The sequence below is a fragment of the Sorex araneus genome, chromosome 1 (genome assembly GCF_027595985.1).
Source record: "Sorex araneus isolate mSorAra2 chromosome 1, mSorAra2.pri, whole genome shotgun sequence".
Taxonomy (NCBI): domain Eukaryota; kingdom Metazoa; phylum Chordata; class Mammalia; order Eulipotyphla; family Soricidae; genus Sorex; species Sorex araneus.
In genome coordinates, this window is record NC_073302.1 from 284,732,317 (window position 1) to 284,754,977 (window position 22,661).

A 22,661-nucleotide genomic window follows, 5' to 3' on the forward strand; every position below is an offset into this window, starting at 1 on the left:
TTCACTTGTCAAGTGCTTTTTGTGTTTTGTATCAGGAAAAGATCAAAATCCTTAGGTTGGCATGACACATTTGAGGATTTCAGCTCAGTGTTTTATATTGTCACTCTTCTCTTTCTTCTTTTTCCTCTTTTCTTTTTGTTTTTATTTGGTGTCTTATCTGGCAGAGCTACTTTGGGTTTTAAAGGTCACATCCTTGTTCTGTAGTCTGTTTCATAGGTTATCAAGTCTAGAGCTACACAATTTAATTGTATGCATGCAGCCATTTCAACTTTCCATCCTCTTCCTACTTTCTTCCCTCCCTCCCTCCCTCCCTCTCTTCCTTCCTTCCTTCCTTCCTTCCTTCCTTCCTTCCTTCCTTCCTTCCTTCCTTCCTTCCTTCCTTCCTTCCTTCCTTCCTTCCTTCCTTCCTTTCTTCCCCTTTGAGTAATACTATTTATGTTTTTGATATTTCTCTTTTAGTATATTCAGGTATACATTTCAATGAGCATTATCAGCTACTACAATATTTTTACTGCTTAATATGGGTGTTACATGATTTCAAGCTACAACTAATAATTCGGCAGATTGATCAAGGTATTATCTATAGTATCCTACTCTATTAGTTTCTTTCTCCAAACTGTAGCTTTATTTTATGTTGCTTTTCTGGGAATGAAATATTTTTTGTTTTTTTTTGTTTACCTGTGTTTGTCCGTTATCTTAAGCAGATTTCCTTACTTTGCTTAACCTGCTGTTTACTATGCTTATGCTGTGATTCCTTGTGAAATAGCCAAGCATATTTGCTATCTGCAATTTAATCTGAACTACCATAAAATTGTTTTTCTCTGTAGTAATACCTTCATTGGTTATTCAACAATTTGTGCTAAAACTGACTAAAATGCCCATCTTATCTGCTTATACTCCATAGTTTATTATATTAGTGAATTGCAGCATGTTAAACAGTCCTTAAGATTAATACATGAGAGACACAATAATATGGCAAGGGGAAAAGTAGCATGAGACTTAGGTAAGTCCTTTTGACACAGACCAAACATAGCTTCACTTCATTTTAATAGTGATGGAATAGAACAAATTGATGAATGGGCAAAGCGGACTTCTATTATATAAAATGAGGAATACTATAGCTCATAAATCAGAGAAGGGAAAACATCATACTTTATAAAAATTGTAGGAAACCGATATGAAGTATAGAGAACATCATTTTAAAAGGAAAAATAAGAAGCTAACATTGGATAAAAAGATGACAGTGTAAGAGCTTTGAATAAAGTATAGTGAACAAAGGGTATTAAGACAAATGAATGGCAGAATTTTCAGAGATGCAAACACTTGGACACTAAATCACCTTTTTCCTGTCTGGAAAGATTTGTATAAAGTCATTGTTAACAGATTAATACATGCATATAAAGGACAACTCAAGAAATACAGATATTCTTTTGATAGAGCATAAAATTCAAATCAAGGCTTAATTATAACTATTCTTTAATAATAGATTATGAATGTGATTCCTAATTAAATTGTCTTAAGAGAAGTTATAGGATTTCAAAGTAACAACATAATAATTACAACCTGAATTCCAAGTTCAGAAGGTAGTAAGAAGAAAAGTAAGTGATCAGAAACTTATTTTTTGGGGGAGTGAGTGAAAGTGATGTTAATTGATCTAAGAGAATTAGAAAGAATTCACCACTGAAACAATCTGGCCCTGGTCTTTTGAAAAGGCCATGCTCTCAATCAATTAGTGTTGGAGGTCCTAGCAAGAACATTTAGACAAATATTTATAGAAGTGTCTAATCTGAAGGAAATTACAAATGAAGTGTCATGCTATAAGATTAATACAGAAAACTCCTTTCTTACTGCAGAATAACAAAGTACCAGAAAGAGAAATCAAAGAAACTATCTCATTTTATAATTACATTAAAATAAATTTACACACCTTAGAATAATTTGAACTGCCCCCCCCAAATAAAAGGTCTTACACGGAAACTAAAATATTGTTGAAGGAAATAGAAGAGACAAAGATGGATTGTGGAGGAATCAACATTATTAAAATGGCTGGATTTTTTTTTGAGAAGGAGGGAGGAAGAGTGGAAGGAATGGAGAGAGAAGGGTGGGGAGGTAGGGAGGGAAGGAGGAAGTATGTCTGCCATTCAAGCAGGCTGGGGGTATTGTGGGATGAGGAAGAAGAGAAACTGGAGACATTGATGGAGGGAAATGTACACTGGTGAAGAGATGGGTGTTGGAACATTGTATGACTGAAATTCATCATGTATAACTTTGTAGCTGTTTATCTCACTGTAATACAATAAAAACAAGTAAGCACTATAGCACTGTCATTCCTTTGTTCATGGATTTGATCCAGAGGGTCCAGTAACATCTTCATTGTGAGATTTATTGTTACTGTTTTTTGCATGTTGAATACACCACAGGTAGCTTGCCAGGCTCTGCCTTACAGGCAGGATACTCTCAGTACCTTGCCAGGCTCCCCGAGAGGGATGGAGGAATTGAACCCAGGTCAGCTGCGTGCAAGGCAAACACCTACCCACTGTGCTATCGTTCCAGTCCAGAAACAAGAAAAAATAAAATAAATAAATAAAATAAAATGGCTATTCATCCAAAATAAACAGATTCAGTGAAATTCCTACCAAAATCCCAACACCAGTCTTCATGGAACAAAAATTATAAAATTTTTTTGAAACTGCAAAAGTAAATAGTGAAACAATTTCCAGACAGCAGAAGCAATTATCTCTCCCTTTCCCCATTTTCTCTGTCTCCAGAGATTTTGTCTCTCCATCCCATTTGTCACCATGTGTCATTTCATTTAAATTGATATCAAATTCTTGCTAATACTCTTAAATCAATAACTAAGAAACATTTGTTGAATGAACTTAAGTAACACAAGAGTAACTCAGTAGAATAAAATGATTGTTTCTCACAAAGGACAATGAACTAAGCACTCATGTAAACAAATGATATGTTTTCACAGTATGCATCTCCAAGTTTGAATATAATTTTTCAACTCACTGTTTATTTTGGTTGCCTTATACATTTACCTTCTATATTCCTTTGACTAATAATAAGTCTTTGATTTGACTTTAAATGGACTTTCAAAATTCATTTAGCACTATTTGCAGATACTGCCAGCTTACATTACTGAGGTAAAATATCATCATCACAGTATTCCTGCTGAGCTAGTTGTTTTCTCATTTATCACTAACACCTAGTATCATATTTATTACTTTCAGATTTATCATTTTCTGTAGAAAAATGAGGACTCATCTCACTTTGCAATATGTTTGTTTGAATTTTGATTGCTCATCTTTTCATGCTTAACAGAAAGACAAAAATATGCTAATGATACTTAGGACAAACTACCTGTTGTAGAAATGATGTGAGTTCATATCTCTTTGTGTTACTTAGCACAAATAATAAAAGAAAGATCAAAATTAGAAGTCACATAAATGTATATTAAAACCAATATGGATACAAAGACATAAATCAACTATGTAATCTAAGTGTATCCTCTAGTGTTCTTACTTCTACCAAAATGACAAGCATTGGATTTTATTGGGATTTAACCAAATTATAAGTGTATGTAAAATTTATCGTTCAAATTTTAATAATAATGTTTTGTAATTGATTCAACATTTCAAATGAACTTGACTTACAGATTATTTCTGAATTCAGTTTAAGTAGGTATATGAAGAAATTACTTTAAAAATTTTGAAATTTCAGTTATTTCTCATATAGATTCAGCAGTGATAGTTTAGGAAATAAAAAAAGAACAGCAAAATTATCTTTGTCCAGATTCTTGCTGAAACTGCATTTCAGAGTTGACATTACATCAAAACTTAGGTTGATTCTTTCATTTGACCTTTATTTGCTGACTGCCCTTCTCATCTTGTGTTAGTAATAATATTCAAGTTTCTCATCTGCTTGGTATTCCTACACCATACCAGAGCTGTCATTTTGTGCTAATTTTCCATAAATTATCTTGCAAAAACAAACCACTCAATAACAAAGAATGAATTGAGTGTATGCTCCTTTGACTTATGATTTCTGGAGCTGGAGATCTCCTGTGGCTAAAGTAAAATATTCAACATGTCAGTATTATGTCAAACATCAGTTCTGAAATTATCAGGTAATCTCAAATCTCCAAGGGTTTTGCTGTGAGTTCCAAGAGATTTTCAGTGTTGTTTTAAAGGAAATAGGAAATGTCAGTCTGTGTCTCTAAGGTTTGCTCTCCTGAGTAATACATAGTATGTGCTCTTTACTGGATGTCCTTATGTTTCATAAAGTAGAAATACTCAGTCTCTGTTTAGAATATTTGTTTGCCATTTGGCTTAAAATTAGCCTTGGCAATATTTTTATCTTCTCTTAGTTTTGATTTTCTGAAGTTAGTAGTCTTTTCTATTTTGTGGTATGACATACTAATGTACTTTTGAGTACTAATAAATAGCTGTCCTAAAGACAGCTAAAATTTTGAAAAAAAAGGTAGACTTACTGAATTTATAACTGTAGTGGCTCTGGTTACCTTAATAGGATATTTTAGTAATAATTTTAAATTTCATTAAACGTGTATATACTTTTAAATCCCTTAAAATTAAAATTTTATAAGGGAGGCTCCAGCTTCCCTCCCCACCCTGAGCAGAGCTCCTGGCGGCCAAAGACCACCGGAACCTAGCTACAGCCATGCTGGAGGCCCCTCTCCACACGTTCGGACAGGCCTCATGCATGAAGGTACTGGCAGAGGAACCCAGGTGTGTGTAATCCCATCACAACATCCAGAAAGAGACTTAAAAGCAAGCTCTCAGAAGTGCGCAGCCGCTTTGCGTCTGAGAGATATTTGTAGCCTTCTTCTCCCTCTGGGAGAAACTGGCAATCTTCTGAGAGTTTCCTGCCCACATGGGACAGCCTTGCAAGCTTCCCATGGTGTATTCATTTGCTATATCCAGTAACAAGCTGGATCTCATTCCCCTGTCCCTGAAAGAGCCCCCAGTGCGACATCATTGGGAGGCCCGAGTCGAGATAGATTTCTAAGATCTCAGGGAAAGGACAAAATGAGATGTTACTGAGCCTGCCCAAGAAATTGGTGATTAACGGGATTTTGTGATTCGTGAATACCTAAATTAAAATTTTCTAGTACCTAAAAGTATCTGCTTTTATCAATTTTTCAATTTTGAAAGACGAAACCTACTATTTTGAAGGCAGTGTGTCTTACAAATTTTCCTTTTGAATTTTATTACTGATTATCTAAGATTTAACTTAAAATGGAGTTGTTGTGTAGTTTGCTATACCAATCTTATTTGTGTAATTATAGGCTATGATGTTCACATAGTGACAACATCACCTGCGATTCATTTCCCAGAACATAATCTCCTGCTTATGTTAACTTTACTGCACATACATGGCCATATTGTTAAAATCTTGGACTAGAAAACCAGTGATGGGTCAGGTGGTTTGAGGTACGTTTAGAGCAAAGTGTAGCATTTGCAGTAACTTAAGTTGCATTTAGCTTCATCCAGAAAATTAATTTTTCATGAGCTCGACAAATTGAGCATGTGTAGAATATATGATTCTGGATTTTCTAAGAGTATGGATTCCTGTAAAATCTGGTACATGTATGCTTTAAGGAGGTTAAATTTCTTGTTAAACTAGGTTTCGATGGCTCAAAGCCTATACCTATATATTGGTAGATTTCTTGTTTTCCCAGAAATCAATTTCAATGTAATAGAAAGCAAAAAAAAAAAGTTGTTTTTTTTTGTTTTTTTTTTTTTGCAGGAGAGGGTGACAGGTATAGTAAGAGACTTTGGCGATTAGTAGCTCTATTTGGGCACCTATTGTACTTGAATGGATATAAGTGTGGCCTGTATAAAGTAGATACCTGGTTTTTGTACATTGCTTGGTTATCACTAATAAAGTTTTTAAAAATAAAACTTTATGATTTCAAAAGTGGGCTAGAGTGATAGCACAGCAGCCAACCCAGGTTCCATTTCTTTGTCCCTCTCTGAAAGCCCAGTAAGCTACCGAGAGTGTCTTGCCTGCAGGGCAGAGCCTGGCAAGCTACCCGTGGCATATACTGCCAAAAAACAGTAACAACAAGTCTCGCAATGGAGACGTTACAGGTGACCGCTAGAGCAAATCAATGAACAGCGGGGATGACAGTGCTATTCTTTTTTACTATTCTGAAATAACTGTATGTTCATGAAATTGCAACAAGACGTGAGGAACCCCATTGTTTGTTACCTAGCTTCCCTCATGACTATATTTTACCTAATTCCAATGCATTATCAAAACCAGGAAATAGATGTTGGCATAATATTATTGACTTGACTAGCCGCTTGAGATTTTGTATTAATTTGCAGTAATCTATGTTACTGGAAGATCTATCTACAAGGTCTTTTAATATATTCATATTCATATATGAATCATTTATATAATGAGTGAGTAAGCCTCTTTTTTTAAAAAAACTCAAAATTTATTTTTATCCTTGTTTTAGTGTATCTGTAATTATAGTTGTGGAAAAAGTATATATCTTAAAAATAATAATTTTGTATTCCCTTATGTATCAAAATAATAAAATATTTAACTGATTTCCATTTGGTAATATAGATATTCATGGGAAATCTGAAAATTTGAACACATTACTGATTTATTAGCATAAGAAAATTGAGACTCAAGAAGAGTTCATTTACCAAATCGACATTGTCAATTAGATCCAAAATGGGACTTGGATTTAATATATGTGGTGATTAGAATTAGATTTGAACTTTGTGATGAAGTCTAAGATGTTTTCCTTTGACAATCATGTCGAACTCACAGAATGATAAAAGTTTATATGCTTTGGGAAGCGTCAAATAAACTTCCTTAGTATTTTTTGTATAAGAGAGAAGTCAAACAAAATTTATGAGACTTGTATTATTGGTTATTAACATTGTTATTTATCATTGCTGATTGCTACTAATAATTGCTTTATTCTTTCCTGTATAAATACTTGTTTTCTTGATGATATGATTTTTCCATGGATTAAATCATAAAAATGAATGGTGATTTAAAAATTATTTTATCATAGTAAGGAAATACAGCTAAATATCTAATATTTTGTGTTATGTTAATATACAATCATTAGTACTAAACAATTTTATGTGTTCGATTTATATCTCAATCATGGGTATGGATTATTTTTTATATGAGTGGAATTCAGTTTTACTCTTCTTTAGAATCAAATTAAGAATATTTAAATCATGTTCATCAGCTGTATTCTTTAAGTTTAATCTTTAACTGTCTCAAGAGTTAGTATCAGGGACTGGAGCGATAGTACAGCGGGGAAGGCCTTTGCCTTGCACGCAGCCTACCCAGGTTCAATTTCCAGCATCCTATATGGTCCCCTGAGCACTGTGAGGAGAAATTCCTGAGTGCATGAGCCAGGAGTAACCCCTGTGCATCGCCAGGTGTGACCCTAAAAGAAAAAAAAAAGAGTTAGTATCAATTATATTTACCTTATTCAATGTAATAGAAAGCAAGTCATTTTTCTTATACTTTTATGAATATTTTATAGGATGAACTTTGTTATACTGTTTTTAAAAACTGACCAAGTTTCTGTGATTTACAAAAGTGTTAATGATGGCTTCTCATGCACATAATTTCAACTCCAAACCCATAGCCAGTATAACATCTCTCTTCCCCAAAGAGTCCAAAGTCCTTTCTCATTCCTCCTCCCCACAAATTCAATTGTGTGGGTCAGTTCTCCTTTTGTGTTTCATTTGACCATTTATTACTACCTTGCTGTGTAAGGTAGTAATAAATTAAGTCCTACATTCAATATTTATTCTTTTTTTTCAGATTTTACTCAGCATCATATCTTCTAGTTCCATCCATGTACCATTTTTGTTTAATGAAAACTAATAAAACCATTTGTGGAAACTGTAAGAGAGGTTACAGTTGTAATTACATTTTCAGTTTCTTGCCAAAGTATGCTCTATTTAGTCTATTTTTTAAATTACCATTTAAAAATTAATTTAAGTGTCACAAATGGCACATTCATCTCAATGGGATATGTGATCCATTTTCTAAAACAAGATTACATCTGTCAAAAACAATTCTATATTTTCTATACTAGTTTTTCCACTTCAAATGTTATACTTTCACAGTTTATTTTTCTTGCATTTGCCATAGCTTTTCTGCATTATGGGTAATTCATAAGTGAATGAATTCTTGAATTTATCAGCTCTATATTTAATTACTTAATATTTATTTTAATATTCCATACAATTTAATGTTTACATTTCACACCATTTTTATCTTTTGCATTATGCATTATGTTATTTTTTAGCATTTGCCAGTGATATATCTAGCTCCACATTTTGTTTCCAGTTTCAGAGGGTTTAAACTTAAGTTTAACTTAAAATAGAATTAATTAGTTGTAATTAATTCTGTTACATTGTGGCTGTATCGGCAAGACTCAACTTCCTACATGGCAATGGAGTGCTCTAAGATGAAACATCCTAAATAACCTGGTAGAAAAAGTATTGAATTTTGCCCTCTAAAAGCCTTACAAGTCTTGCCACTGTCTTGGTTGTAGCAATTAAAAATATACCCAAAATAAAGGGAAGAGTGATGTAAACCCCTCTTTTATGAAACTGTACCAATATATTAATGGCCCCATGTTCTTAAAGCTGCCTATGGAAATAGCATATTCAGCAGTGGAAAGTGACATAGGAGAAACTTGAAAGATATAAGGAGAAACCATGCTTTGGCGGGAGAAACACTTGCCAGAGAGAGAGAGGCCAGATCTCGTGCAGAAGACGTGAATTTGCTGTTGATTCCTTTGGGGGCCATACGCTGCAGTGATGCTCAAGGCTTATTCCTGCCCTGTCTGTGCTCAGGAACTTTCCTGGCGGGTGGGCAGAGACACACCATTTGTGGTGTAGAGCATAGAACTGGTTAGCTGACTCAAGTTAAGCATCTCACACACCGCACTATCTCTTTAGCACAATGAATTTATTTTTAGAGTAGCTTCATGAAAGTCACTTTAACCAAGCCATAGGGATTCTCGGAATTCAGGGAATCTCGGAACATGAAGCCAGAGAAGAAATGAACATAAGAGAAAATGTATGGAGAGAGTTACTGTGGGTCTTTGGAAAGACTTTATAAGCACAAATAGGAGCCTTTGGAAGGTTTGAAGCAAAGAAGTGGTAGGATCTGGTGTGTGCTTCAGTAAGCTCTCCAGCTTGTGTGTGAACCACACATAAGAGAGCAGAAGTAGCAGAAGTAGCAGAAGGTCAAAGACCAGTCAGGAGGAGTTTTCTTAATGAGAGAATAAGCGTGAGTTAGGCTAGAAGGGGACGCAGAAGTGGCAATTTGGGTCCAAACAAAAACGATTTGAATCAAATTGGCTAAGTGATGCCGAATGTTTCTTCTCCCTTTGCCCTTAATAATTCTCAATATACTTTAGAATATAAATTATCACTGCATCACTACCTGTATTAAATATTTCTTTCATTTATAATTTGATGAAATTGTAGTAAACATGAAAATATATACATTATGAAGCTTATGAATATTTTCCTCAGTTTCAGATTTTTGTATTAACAACTTTATTCTTTTCTGCAAACTTCAGTTTTATTATTTTGCCCGGTATTGCCCATATGTCTTTGAGAAAATTGTTACCAGCAGAAAAATCTTATTGGAATATATGTATGGATATACATATAATGATATTACCTCTTCCAGTCAGTCTAGTTAAGGATAGACACAAAAATGTTAGCCTGATTTTTAATTTGTTAAAAAAATTAAATACATCCTCTGACATATCATGATAGAGAAATGACTAAAGTAAACCTGATATCATTGTCTCAAAGAAACTCTTTTTTCCTATCTATAGATCAAAGATTTTCTTGACTTTTTTCAGTTCTAAAGTTTGACTAGTTTGATTCTGGGGAAACTTTTGCTTCTTCCCACAACTACCAACACCATTAGAATTATTCAACCTTTCAGTTCTTATATTTAAATTACTGTTTTGAATATTGCTGTATAGCTTGTCATTTTTTTTCTTTTTTTAGATAGCAAATTATTTAGCCAATACTCGAGTCTCTAGCATTATTATCTTCTTCTTTGTCATCATTTCATCTCTCTTCTCTTTTTCTCTTTCTCTCTAGCTCACTGTTCCTCTCTCTGTCTCTCTGTCTCTCTCCTCTCTCTCTCTCTCTCGCTCGCTCTTGCACTCTCTCTCTCACTCCATCTTTCTCTGCTTCCTGAACACTAAGTCAATATCTGCTTGCACATTTTAGGGAATCATTTCTCTTCTCTATCGATTACATTATGGATGAAATTTTTATGCTGCTTTTGTTTTCACTTAAGCCTCTTAATCCTAGCTGTCTCCCATTTTGCCATTTGTTTGGGCTCATTTTATCATTAGACATTCCATATCACTATTCCATTTTTTAAAAAACAGACTTTCTACACACTCTTTAGCATTTAATGCAATTGTTCCCTGCCCCTCTCGGAGAGCCCGGCAAGCTACCAAGAGTATCGAGCTCAAGCGGCAGAGCCTGGCAAGCTACCTGTGCATATTGGATATGCCAAAAACAGTAACAATAAGTCTCTCAATGAGAGACATTACTGGTGCCCGCTTGAACAAATCGATGAGCAACGGGATGACAGTGACAGTGACTCAATATTTACAACTACTTTATAGGATATTTCTCTCAACTTGATTTTTTTTCTCTTTTCCTTTTTAAAGCAGGGTAAGTTTTAGTTGTGCTTATACTTTAGCTAGTGAGTAGTGATATTCCTCAAAAATCAGCATGTGTTAGGCAAAACAAATACCACTTTCCCCTTTATTTTATTCATTTATCTTTGATAAGATGACTGAGTCCTTCTTTTTCTGATTTTTTGGGGACAAAGCTTGATATGCATTGCATCTATAAGCAGCCAACAAGTATTTGTACCTCATCCAGGCTAGGCTAACATTTAACCTGGTTGACTCAAGGTACAAAATATAATACCTAGAATGCATATAAACTGACTGGTGGGTATGGTGGCCTATATAAGCATTGTTTCTAATTTATTTTTGATATTGCCTTCTGGATGAAAATGGTAAAGAGAGGTTGCATTTTGTGGGGGTTGGAGGGGTTGGAGGAGGGCTGTGGGGACATTGGTGGTGGGAAATGTATACACTGGTGGAAGGACAGGTATTGGGATGCATGAATGAAGCCCAATCCCTAAAGCTTTGTAACTCTATCTCACTCTGATTTAAAAAAGAGAAAAACAAATTTAGTCTTTTATTACGGTACAATAATAAAAGACTAAATTAATTACTTCTTCGTAATTTCTTTCTGATTTCACTCCATTGTTTCCCAAACTTTGTTAATATAACACTGTGTGACATGAAGCCAGGTTTCCGAGTTGGAGTGTGGACAGGGGGCAGCTGAGAGAGAAGCATGCTTGGAAGCCTGGGTGACGAGGAGGTAAGTCACGTGGGTCTAGTTGGCTTCCAGCATCGTCTGCTGCCTCCTTCCACAGCTTTCCCTGGGAGACTGCACTCCAGTGCCTCCCATTCCCTGATGTATCATGTTGCTTTACTGAAGCATCGTCACTCTCCCCTGGAGGTGATTCTCTCTGAGTTATCTGGATGTGACCTCTATTTGGCCCCTCCAGGCTTTCCCACCTTTCATTATTCTATCACCCCCTACCCCATGTTAAATAATGTGTGCTTTTTGATCAAAAGTTCCCCAAGCTTTGGGGAAATATACAGCCCTGCAATATCATGTGATGTTATAAATATTCCTGCTCATGCATGTTTCACTGATGCAGAGTTGGACGAAATGACCTCTAAGATCTTTTACAGCTCTAACTGTATATCTCTGTCACCAACAACAGACAGAAATTAGGTGAGGTCCAGATATGAATGTCAAGTGCTCTAGTCCTGAAATAGGTGTATTTCTTCTTGAAAGAAGAATGTTAGGTTCAGTGTGCACTGGTGAAGGGATGGGTGTTCGAGCATTGTGTTACTGAGACTTGAACCTGAAACCTTTGTTACTTTCCACATGGTGATTCAATAAAAATAAATAATAAAAATTAAAAAAAATAAATAAAATTTAAAAAATAAAACCCTTTATAGCCTGGTGATAATGCCACAGACCTGACTGCTAGAGAGAAGCTAATAATAAAATCTCAATTAAAATTTCTTTTCACTCTTAAGCAGAAGCAGAAAATAGCAGAAAACAGACACACCTAATGATTTCATTTGAGGCATTTATATAAATTTGAACAAATAAGCTCCGCTTAATGAGTGTAGCTAATTTAATGAAATTAGTCACATTTAAATATTGTCACAATCTTGCTACCACATTAGCATTAAGTGTGATTAAAATTTATTCTGTGTGCATATATGGGTCCCGAAAGCATCAGCTGTCAACACCTTCGTAATAAATGGGACTTTAAAGCTTTTAGGAAACTTTTACAATCAGAGCAGCTGGTTGGGCCACTGCTTTAAAGAGGACAAATTGTTATTTGAGGTATGTGTTTAGAATCTGAGACATTACTGATAGCATTATTTTGACTAGTAATTTGGACATAAAAAGATAGAAAATGCTAAATAGGTTGTGCTGAACATTTACAAAACTGATTAAAATATTTTTCTTAGAACCATCTGATTTATGATGGAAAAATCAATGAGAAACCCTGATTTAAAATTCAAAAGATAAGTTTATCACGGAGACATTTTCTGTATACTAAATAAAATTGTCCTTGAATAAAATGAAATAGTGCTTCAATAATACTGTTTCATATGTCTATTGATAAATTGAAATGAAAGGACTTTATTTCATCCTAGAAACTTAAGATTTCCTTGGAATACCTCATGTTTTGGATTGAACAGTTTAACCTCCAAACTTATTTCTACCAAGAACCATAGAAAGACATCGTTTTGAAATAGGGTCTTAGCAAATATAATTTAATCAAGAATGAATAAAGTCATCTTATTTTATGATGAATCCTAAATGTAATGTCTCCTTCAAAGCTGCAGAAAAAGATACACAGCTACATAAAAAAGATTCTGGAAAGTGGAAGCGGAAATTGAAATAATGTAATTGCCAGCTGAAGAATGTTAAAGGGTTATTTTTAAAGTACCAAAACTAGAAAGTGGGGAAGAATTCTTTCCTAGTTCCTCAGAGAATGTACGCATAGCCCTTTGGACACTGATTTCAGATAATCTACCTCCACAACCCAGGAAAGAACTTGTATACTGATTTTCAGAGGCTCTTTTCCCTAAATATATTTGTAGAAAGTGTCTAGACTATTGCATTAGCATGATATATGAACAAACTTAATGTGTTTATTTTGTAACTTATTTTAAAATATTTTTAAGAGGGCTGGAGCGATAGCACAGAGGGTAGGGTGTTTGCCTTGCATGTGGCTGACCCGGGTTCGATTCCCAGCATCCCATATGGTCCCCCAAGCACTGCCAGGAGTAATTCTTGAGTGCATGAGCTAGGACTAACCCCTGTGCAATGCCAAGTGTGACCTAAAAAGCAAATATGTATATATATATGTACATATATATATATGACATAGTATAATAAATAGGTGCTTATCTGGGTTTGATCCCTAGCACCAGGTATGGATACTGAGCTTTACCAGGATTGATCCCCAAATGCTACAGGATATAGACCTGTAATATTTTAGATGCATTTAGTAGGTTTGTATCTGAAATGTAATGTTATCCATATCATAGTATGATGTTATAATCGAAAATTAATCTTGGGTCCAATTGTAATTATGATAACATAAATGTATGTGTCAAGTAACTTTAAGATTAAGTTATTTCTCTAATGATCATCTGAGTAAATAAAATTTATATCTTAAACTATTTTGAAGCTTTTTGGACTCATGACAGTCAGTATTTGTACTAACATTTTATGAGTTCTATAATAGCACAAGGTGGTTGATTATGATTTAAATTGTTGCATTCACATTTGATAGTTACTGTGAATCAAGAAGGACTATTATAAAATAGTAGAAGGATGTGTGCCTAATTGATTTGAATTTTTAAATAAAACTGTGAATGTTTAAAAACAGAGCACTTGCTGTATTAAAGGTACTTAGCCTTTCTTGGTAGGACTCAAAGCATGTGTTTGAAAGAAGGCTAAGGAAAGTACAAATTTTTTATGTTTCTTAAAGTGTTTTATATCTTTAACTAGGTACCCTAAATTAAAGTGAAAGATTCATAAATAAAATATATTTGCATGTATAACCATTATTCATATGGAAATATTTTTAGATTCATAGACAATAATATTATTAAAAACTATCATGAAGCAGCTTACCACCTGATTAAATTGATATGCTTAATTGACAAGTTGGAGCAGATTAATTAATAACATTTTTATGAGTTATTCCTTATTCTCTTTGAAATGTTATTTGATTTATTATGATAATATGTCAAAAATTGTCAGTTGATATAAAAATTACATGACCTTGTTAAAATGATTATGATGTTTCCCAAAGATCTCATGAACTATGATATCTCAGTTGGGAATTCTATGTAAGTAATAAAACTGACCATAAGTTCTCCATTATTCTATTATTTGAGTTCATTAATACCTCAAACTTAAAGATAAATAATAAATATTAATATATATATAATACATGGCTAAATTATTGAAGTGACATCATGAAGCTACCAATAGTTTTTTAATAATTTTTGTTTTTGTTTTTGTTTTTTGCTTTCTGGGTCACACCTGGCGATGCACAGGGGTTACTCCTGGCTCTGCACTCAGGAATTACCCCTGGCCGTGCTCAGGGAACCATATGGGATGCTGGAATTTGAACCCGGGTCGGCTGAGTGCAAGGCAAACGCCCTACCCACTGTGCTATCTCTCCAGCCCAGTTTTTTAATAATTTTGAATTGATTCTACAGATGACTTTATTCTCTAAATCCATTATAAGCCTACCCAGAAATTTTTTTTTTCATAAAGCTAGTAAATAAATCAATCACATGATTGATTTTCTATTCTGAAATTTCAAAAAGACCTTTGAAAATTCAGAATAAAAATCAGTCATGTGATTGACTAAGACCTTTGTTGCTCCGGGCACGATAGCACGGCAGGTAGGGTAGGGTGTTTGCCGTGCACTCGGCCAACACTAGTTCGATTCCTCCGTCCTTCTTGGAGAGCCTGGCAAGTTACCGAGAGTATTTCTTGTGCACGGCAGAGCCTAGCAAGCTACCTGTGGCGTATTTGGTATGCCAAAAACAGTAACAAGTCTCACAATGGAGACATTACTGGTGCCCACTCGAGCAAATCAATGAGCGATGGGATGACAGTGATGATGATGATGAAGACCTTTTGCTATAGAGAGAAATAGCAGTTGTACAGCAGGTAGGGCATTTACCTTGCATGTTACCAGGTATGGATTTAATCCCTGGATTTAATCCCTGGCACCACATCTGGTCTTCTGAGCATGGCCAGGGGTGATCCATGGACACAAAGATAGGAGTAATCCCTGAGCACAACCAGATGTGGCCAAGTATAAAAAAAAAAGTTTTTATATCTTGTCCCACAAAAGTACTCAATAACTTTGAAAACAGGCTAAATTATTTTCAAATGAATCCCAATATTAAATTCCAACTATACCCCCCATCCCCCGAAAGTGTGAGTTAACATCAAATTATTTTATGTTGGACCTAAAAAACTAGTACACTGCATTCTAATTAAAGTGATATTATTATCAGCCAATATTGTGTATTTTATTTAGTAATATTGGTAACATCCAGAGGGGAAATGACTTCTTGGTGACCCATTCATTCTGGTGACATAGACTTACATGCACTTTTTTTAATATTTCATATGTTCAACACAAAAAGAACTGGGATCTTGTTAATCATCATCCTAAAATATTTTTATAGAATACAAATATAACTGTGTTTTCCTTTTTTCTGTGTTAATGAAAAATGAGTTGTACTTGGGGAATGAGTATTCCTATTAAACTGCTGTCATCCATTACCAGACTTGCTTAGAAGAAATAAGCACAGATGGTGGGTCTATTACTTCTGCAACAAAAAAATTTGCCTCTCTCTTTTGGTGTGTTTTGTTTCCTCCCTCTCACTGCAATGTGAGCAGTTTTTCATGTTAAGAAACCTCTGTAGGAATCTTTGAAATGTTTTATCCATTACTTGTGCATTTGGGAGGAAAATGGGTGATTAATGATTTATTAAAATTTCATAATGAGAGAAAGTCAAATAAAAAGTTTTTGTTGGAAAATTTTTATTTAATTTAGAACCCATATTTTGGGCATGCAAATTAATATGAGCATCTGCAGGGAATAAGGATATATACATATATACATAAATATATACATTATATATCATACTAGAATCCTGAATTACTACTCATTTAGTGATGAAAAAACCATTTAGCTCAGGTGAAAAGGACCAATGTGGATTTTTTTTTTATATTGAGTTTTTTAAGTCAATATTTTACTTAGGTTAAAAATGCATATATACAGTAAAGGATACATTTTTTAAAAATTTTTATCAGTTTTAATTCATTACTGCTTTATGAAACTTCACGTTTAATGGCACTAATCTACATATGTCTAATATATACCACTCTAACTACCAAAGTTCTTGTATCATCCCACAATCAAATGCAAACACTGTTGGCACGATAAGATTTGGAATGATTGGAAGTCTGTTATTAATAGCTTTGTCAGCTATGATACCTTAATTAAAGTTAGCATTAAATTAAATTAACATATAAATAAAAGAACTCCCTACTGATTCCTATCAAATACTCCTGTTTATCTTTCGATAATGCTTAGAAGACATAATGTTGGATCATACTGAATTTCACAATTTTTGAGGGGGGAGGTTGTTTTTGTTCGGGGGCCACATTCATCAAGGCTGAGGGCTTACTACTGGCTCTGTGCTCAAAAATTACTCCCGGCAGTGCTCAGGGACCAACTGGCTGCCTAAGACGAAACCTAGGTTGCCCACGTACAAGATAAGCACTATCTTTCTGGCCCTTTAGTTTTATTTTTGATGGATCACTGTCACTGTATCACTGTCATCCCGTTGGTCATCGATTTGCTCAAGCAGGCACCAGTAACATATCCATTCGTCCCTATTGTGTGCTAGTGTAGCCTGATGGCGTATTGGGGGCTCTTTCAGGGTCAGGGGAATGAGGACTGTCGTTGTTACTGTTTTTGGTATATCGAATAGGCCACGGGTAGCTTGCCAGGCTCTGCCATGCCCTGCTACATTATTAGTACTATTCCTGCAAATTTGCCGAAGGATCACATTTAGGACAGAGCAAGTATTAGAAAACCTTCGACTTATGACCATTCAAAGAACTGGTGACCAACTGTTCGTTACATTCACCTTCTCCACTCTAGTCACGGCTGTAATTTTCAGGAACCGCTGTCAGCCCGCTCTAAGGCCGGCCCAGCACAGCTGAGCAGTGAGGCACCAACATTTTATCCCCACCCATGATCTCTCTGAAAAGGAAGTAAAGGTGCAGAATTCAAGGCTCTAGAAAGTCAAGTTGCAATTTTCGCAGGAGTTGAGTTATCCATACAATTTTCTATAGAGATAACTGACCCCAATATACAGTCCCACCAACAGTGTACTAGAGTTCACAACCCCTTGACATTCTTGCCAGCATTTGTTGTTTCAAATGTTTATATGTAAAATCCTCAAGGCCCTGAGATTATTGCATCATATTTCATAATGGTTGTAATGGTTGTGATTGACATTTCCCTAACAAATAATTGATGTTGGAAGTTTGTTTGGTATAAGTGGGTCATCTATTTGTTTACTTAAAAGTAGTGTCTCTTCAAGTCTGTCACCCCATTTTTGTTTGTCTTGTTGGAGAGTTGTGTGATTTTCCAGTTTGAAATTCTTACTGTCCTAGCCGGAATCCACAAAACTATGCTTAAAAGTATTTTTGGCCATGGGCATAGTTGTCTTGTCTCAGATCTTAAGAGAAAAAAGCTTTCAGTTTTTCATCATTATGTATGTTTATATATTTGTTAACAGTCATGGTAGGTTTGTTTAGTAGTTCTAATTTATTATATTTTAATCACAAATGGATATTATGTCTTATGAAATGTTTTTGTCTGTTTTCTTTTTGTTTGGGGGCAACACCTTGCACTGCTCAGTAGTTACTTCTGGCTCTGAACTCAGGAATCACTGATGGCGGTGCTCAGGGAACCACATGGGGTGCTGGGAACCAAACCTAGGTTGGCCATGTGCAAGGCAAGAGTGCTACCCACTGTACTATCCCTCAAGCCCCATGAGAAGTGATTTTTAAGAATATATTTCTGTTATTTTGTTGTTGTTGATGATGTGATGTGTTACATTAATAAATTTGTGTTTGTTGACTCATCCTTGGCTCCCTGGGTGAATCCTATTTGAACATGTGACTGGTTCTTTAATAGGTTGTTGGATTCACTTTACCAATATTTTGTTGAAAAGTTTTGGATCTATGTTCTTCAGAGATTTAAGTCGATAGCTTCACTTTTATATACTATATTTTCTTAATTTGGGGAGCAAAGTAATCTTGATGTTGTAGAATGTGTTTGATTAAGTTCACCCCTCTTAGATTTGTAGACTTTACTAATGGTCATCTGATCCTCAGCTTATTATATGCCTAGAATTCTGATTATTGCTTTGATTTTTTGATCAGTCTGTTCCAGTTTTCTTGTCTTTTATTTTTCTTGGTTTGGTCTGGGAAGATTTGATAGCTCTAAGAGTTTTTCCATTTCTTCTAATTTGACTAATTTGTTTCCACACAGATGTTCAGAGTAATCTCATGATTTTTTTCTATAATTTTGGTTGTAACTTCTCTTTCATGTCTAATTTTTTTTTATCAGAGTTTGGAGCGATAGCACAGGGGGTAGGGCATTTGCCTTGCACAAGGCTAACCCAGGTTCAATTCCTCCATCCCTCTCGGAGAGCCCGGCAAGCTACCGAGAGTATCCCGCCTGCACGGCAGAGCCTGCCAGCTACCCGTGGCTTATTCGATATGCCCAAAACAGTAACAAGTCTCACAATGGAGGCATTACTGGTAACCGCTCAAGCAAATCATTGAGCAATGGGACTACAGTGCTACAGTGCAGTGCTTCTTCCCTTTTATTTCTTGGTGATCCTAAAGAATGAATTACAATTTCTATGGATCCTTTTAAAAAACCGGTTCTTGGTGTCATAAACCTTTGGCATTGTCTTTTTGGCTCTTGTTCCTGTTCTCTCTCTCTCTCTCTCTCTCTCTCTCTCTCTCTCTCTCTCTCTCTCTCTCTCTCTCTCGTACTTCTGCTTCTTTCTTCTGACTTTGGGTGATCTTTGATTCTTTTGGTCTAGTTTCTTGAGATCTATGGTTGGACTGTTTATTTTAGATTTTTCCTATTTATGGTATTGCAACAATATTTTCTTATAAAGTTACTTTAACTTATCCCACCTTTCCTGATAGCTTGTATCTTTATTTATGTTTTCTCCAAGTACTTTTATTTCTCCTTAGATTTCTTTATTGACCCAAGATTTATTAAAAAGCATGCTTTTTACTTTCCACTGAGCTGTGTTGCTTAAATAGAGGATAGAAAAATGTAGTAAAATACTGTAAAAATTATTTCTATAAAACCTTGAAAATCTGTTGTGATAAGTTAGTGTAAAAAATTGCTCAGACAAGAGTCAAACAAAAAAGATGAAATACTCAAGGTTTGGTCTCCTGTCTCTTTCTTCCCTACCATATCTTCAGTATTTGTAAATGAAAGACTAGTTATTCTTTCTTTTGTGTTATTTGGGTACTTTTGTTATTTCCTTTGTGGAGGTTATTTCCTGTTTCAGGAATTTGCATTAATTGTGTCTTCTAAAACTTATTCTAACATTAATACCTTAAGTCATATTTTAAATGAACTTCCTTTAGTACTTTAGTTCAAATAGTCTTCTCAATATATCCAGCATCTACTACCTGTTTTACTTTACCTCTTACTTGGCTTTTCCAGCTCTGTTTACCTCCATAATACACCGACATCCCCTTCATTTATAGTGTTGTACTTGAACACTGTATTTGTCTGCATGCAATTTGACAAATACATATATTTTTTTAAATATAGTAACATATTTTTAAATATTTTTTAAATATAGTAACATATAATGAATGAACAATTTAATTGATATATTGCATGCAGTGGTACATGACAGACATTGTGAGGATAAGAATTGTGTCTTATACCTCATAACCATAATTACCTACTATGAGAATAGAATATAGTAGCAAACACCCAATATGTTAGAGATATTAATTTGAATATTTATATGAGTCACATAATTTTATGTGATTTGGGGATGATAATGATTTTCAAAGACTTGCACTGCTTATGAATCATCTTATAAAAATATAATTATAAGACCCGGGTTTGGGTAGACTTCAGTGAAAATAGGTTTAGTTTCTTCTACTTGCAAAAGATTTTTCTAATTTTATTTGTTCATAGTGTAATGATTTTGACTTGTGCATTATTTTACATACATGCATGTATATACATATGTGCATACATGATGACAGAAAGTTATAGTGTAGCCTAATGTGTAAAAAATATTAGAATTCACCTACAAATGTTTAAAATGAAGTAAGCTCACTCAAATAACGTAAATTCATATATTGTATAACTCACTTAGTAAGTATTTAGTATGTGACCCATTCCATAATTTAGTTATGTTCTTGATTTGTTTAAAACTTATTTTCAGGACAGAAGCAATATTACAGTGGGTAGGGTGCTTGCTTTGCATAAGACCAACTTAGATTCCATCTCTGGTGTCCCAAATGGTTCCCCCAAGTACCACCAGGAGTAACTACTGAGTGCAGAGCCAGGAGTAGGCTCTGAGCATCACTGGGTGTCACCCATGAAGAAAACAAAATAAATAAATAAATAAATAAAAATTATTTTTAAAAGATACTATTTGAAGGGACTAGAGCGATAGCACACAGGGTAGGGCATTTGCCTTGCACGCGGCTGACTCGGGTTAGATTCCTCTGTCCCTCTCGGACAGCCTTACAAGCTACCAAGAGTATCCCGCCCACACCGCAGAACCTGGCAAGCTACCCATGGCATATTCCATATGCCAAAAACAGTAACAACAAGTCTCACAAGGGAGACATTACTGGTGCCTGCTTGAGTAAATCGATGAACAATGGGATGACAGTGCTACAGATATTGTATAAACTATAAAGAATTTAAAATGGAGGTGTATATTAACTCTATTAGGCTATTATTAATTAGTATTAAAATTAATTAAATTTTAGTTGTTTCCGTTGAGAAAAAGCATTAAACTAGCCTGTATTAAATAACTATTTTGCTGGAAAGAATATTGGAATTGTCATTCTTTTACAAGGACAAGAGTACATTTTTATCCTAAAAGTGTGAAATTAAGAATGCAATATTAAAAGTCTGACAAAATTACCTGATCAGTCTTTTCTTTTTTTTTTACTTTCCATTGTTCAGCTATACTCAACGTGTGTTTGGAAGTGGAATTAAAGCCCAATCTGGAAATCCTGAAGTCAGAGTCAAAGGATCTGATCCTGTGATCAATCAGATTATTGATAAACTGAAGCACGTTATCCAGGTAAGTGTTGATCTGATATTTATTGGAATAGTAATCACTAAAATTTACTTTCCATTATATGGGATAAATTTATTAAACTTGTTTGATAATCCTAATTTAAAATTCAGTCTTGGGATGTTACTTATATTTTAGAAATATTTCATTGGTGATTTTCAAGAAGAGTTAATGTGCAGTAGTTTATCAGTGGACAATCTTTATCTGTGCAAAAGTACTAGAATTTCAATGAATAAAAAGAAACATTATGAAGTTTGTTTCAACAAAGACTTTATATACAGATACTACTACAATTTTTAAAAAGATCACATAGCAGGAGCAGGGCATGAAAAATGCCATCATCACCTACCAGATGCTTTCCAATGAAGGGTTAGTTGCATTTTCCAAAAAAAGTTTGTCTGAAATTACTATTACTAGTTTCTTGAATTCAAATCCCATATTAGCTCTTGCCTGTCATCTTATCATTTAGTTATAGAATACTGAGGGGCTAATTTCATTTCATTTTAGTAGCATTATTTAATTAATAGAGCTTATGATTTTTTTATATCTTGTTTTATCGATTAAGATTCTTTGGTTTACAATACTACCAATAATGCTTTCTCATGCACATAATAAAACACCACAATAGTATATCCACATCCTTCCTCCAAGGATGCCAGCAATTCTCCCTCTCACCTCTCTCCTCAATTCAGTTGTCTGGATGAGTTTTATCATTATGTTGCTTTTGTACCTTTGTTACTATATTTCTGTGTATCTTTAATCTCACAGAGAGAGTTTGTTCTGTATCTGCCCCTTTCCTTACCACTGACCACTCAGAATGATGTGCTCTAGTTCCATCCACATGACAGCAAATTGCATGGTTTTCTTCTTTCTTAGAGCTGCATAGTGTTCTCTAGTGTATTATACCACAACTTCTTGATCTATCATCAGTAGTTGGTCATCTGGGTTGTTTCTATATCTTGAATATTGTACTAAGTGTGGTGATGAGCATAGATATGCATATATCCTCTAAAATTAATGTTTTTGTGTTTTGGAGATAATTGTTAAGAGGTAGTATCTA

General features: G+C 34.6%; 1 protein-coding gene across 3 annotated transcripts in view; it reads left to right on the forward strand.

Annotated features, from left to right (window-relative positions):
* GPC5 (glypican 5) overlaps positions 1 to 22,661 on the forward strand; it is a 1,500,378-nt gene that overhangs the window by 477,872 nt on the left and 999,845 nt on the right. For all 3 annotated transcript variants that reach the window (XM_055146010.1, XM_055145996.1, XM_055146005.1), the window contains exon 6: positions 21,487 to 21,607. In XM_055146010.1, coding sequence (XP_055001985.1) covers positions 21,487 to 21,607 — 121 coding nt within the window. The remainder of the gene's footprint in view (positions 1 to 21,486; positions 21,608 to 22,661) is intronic.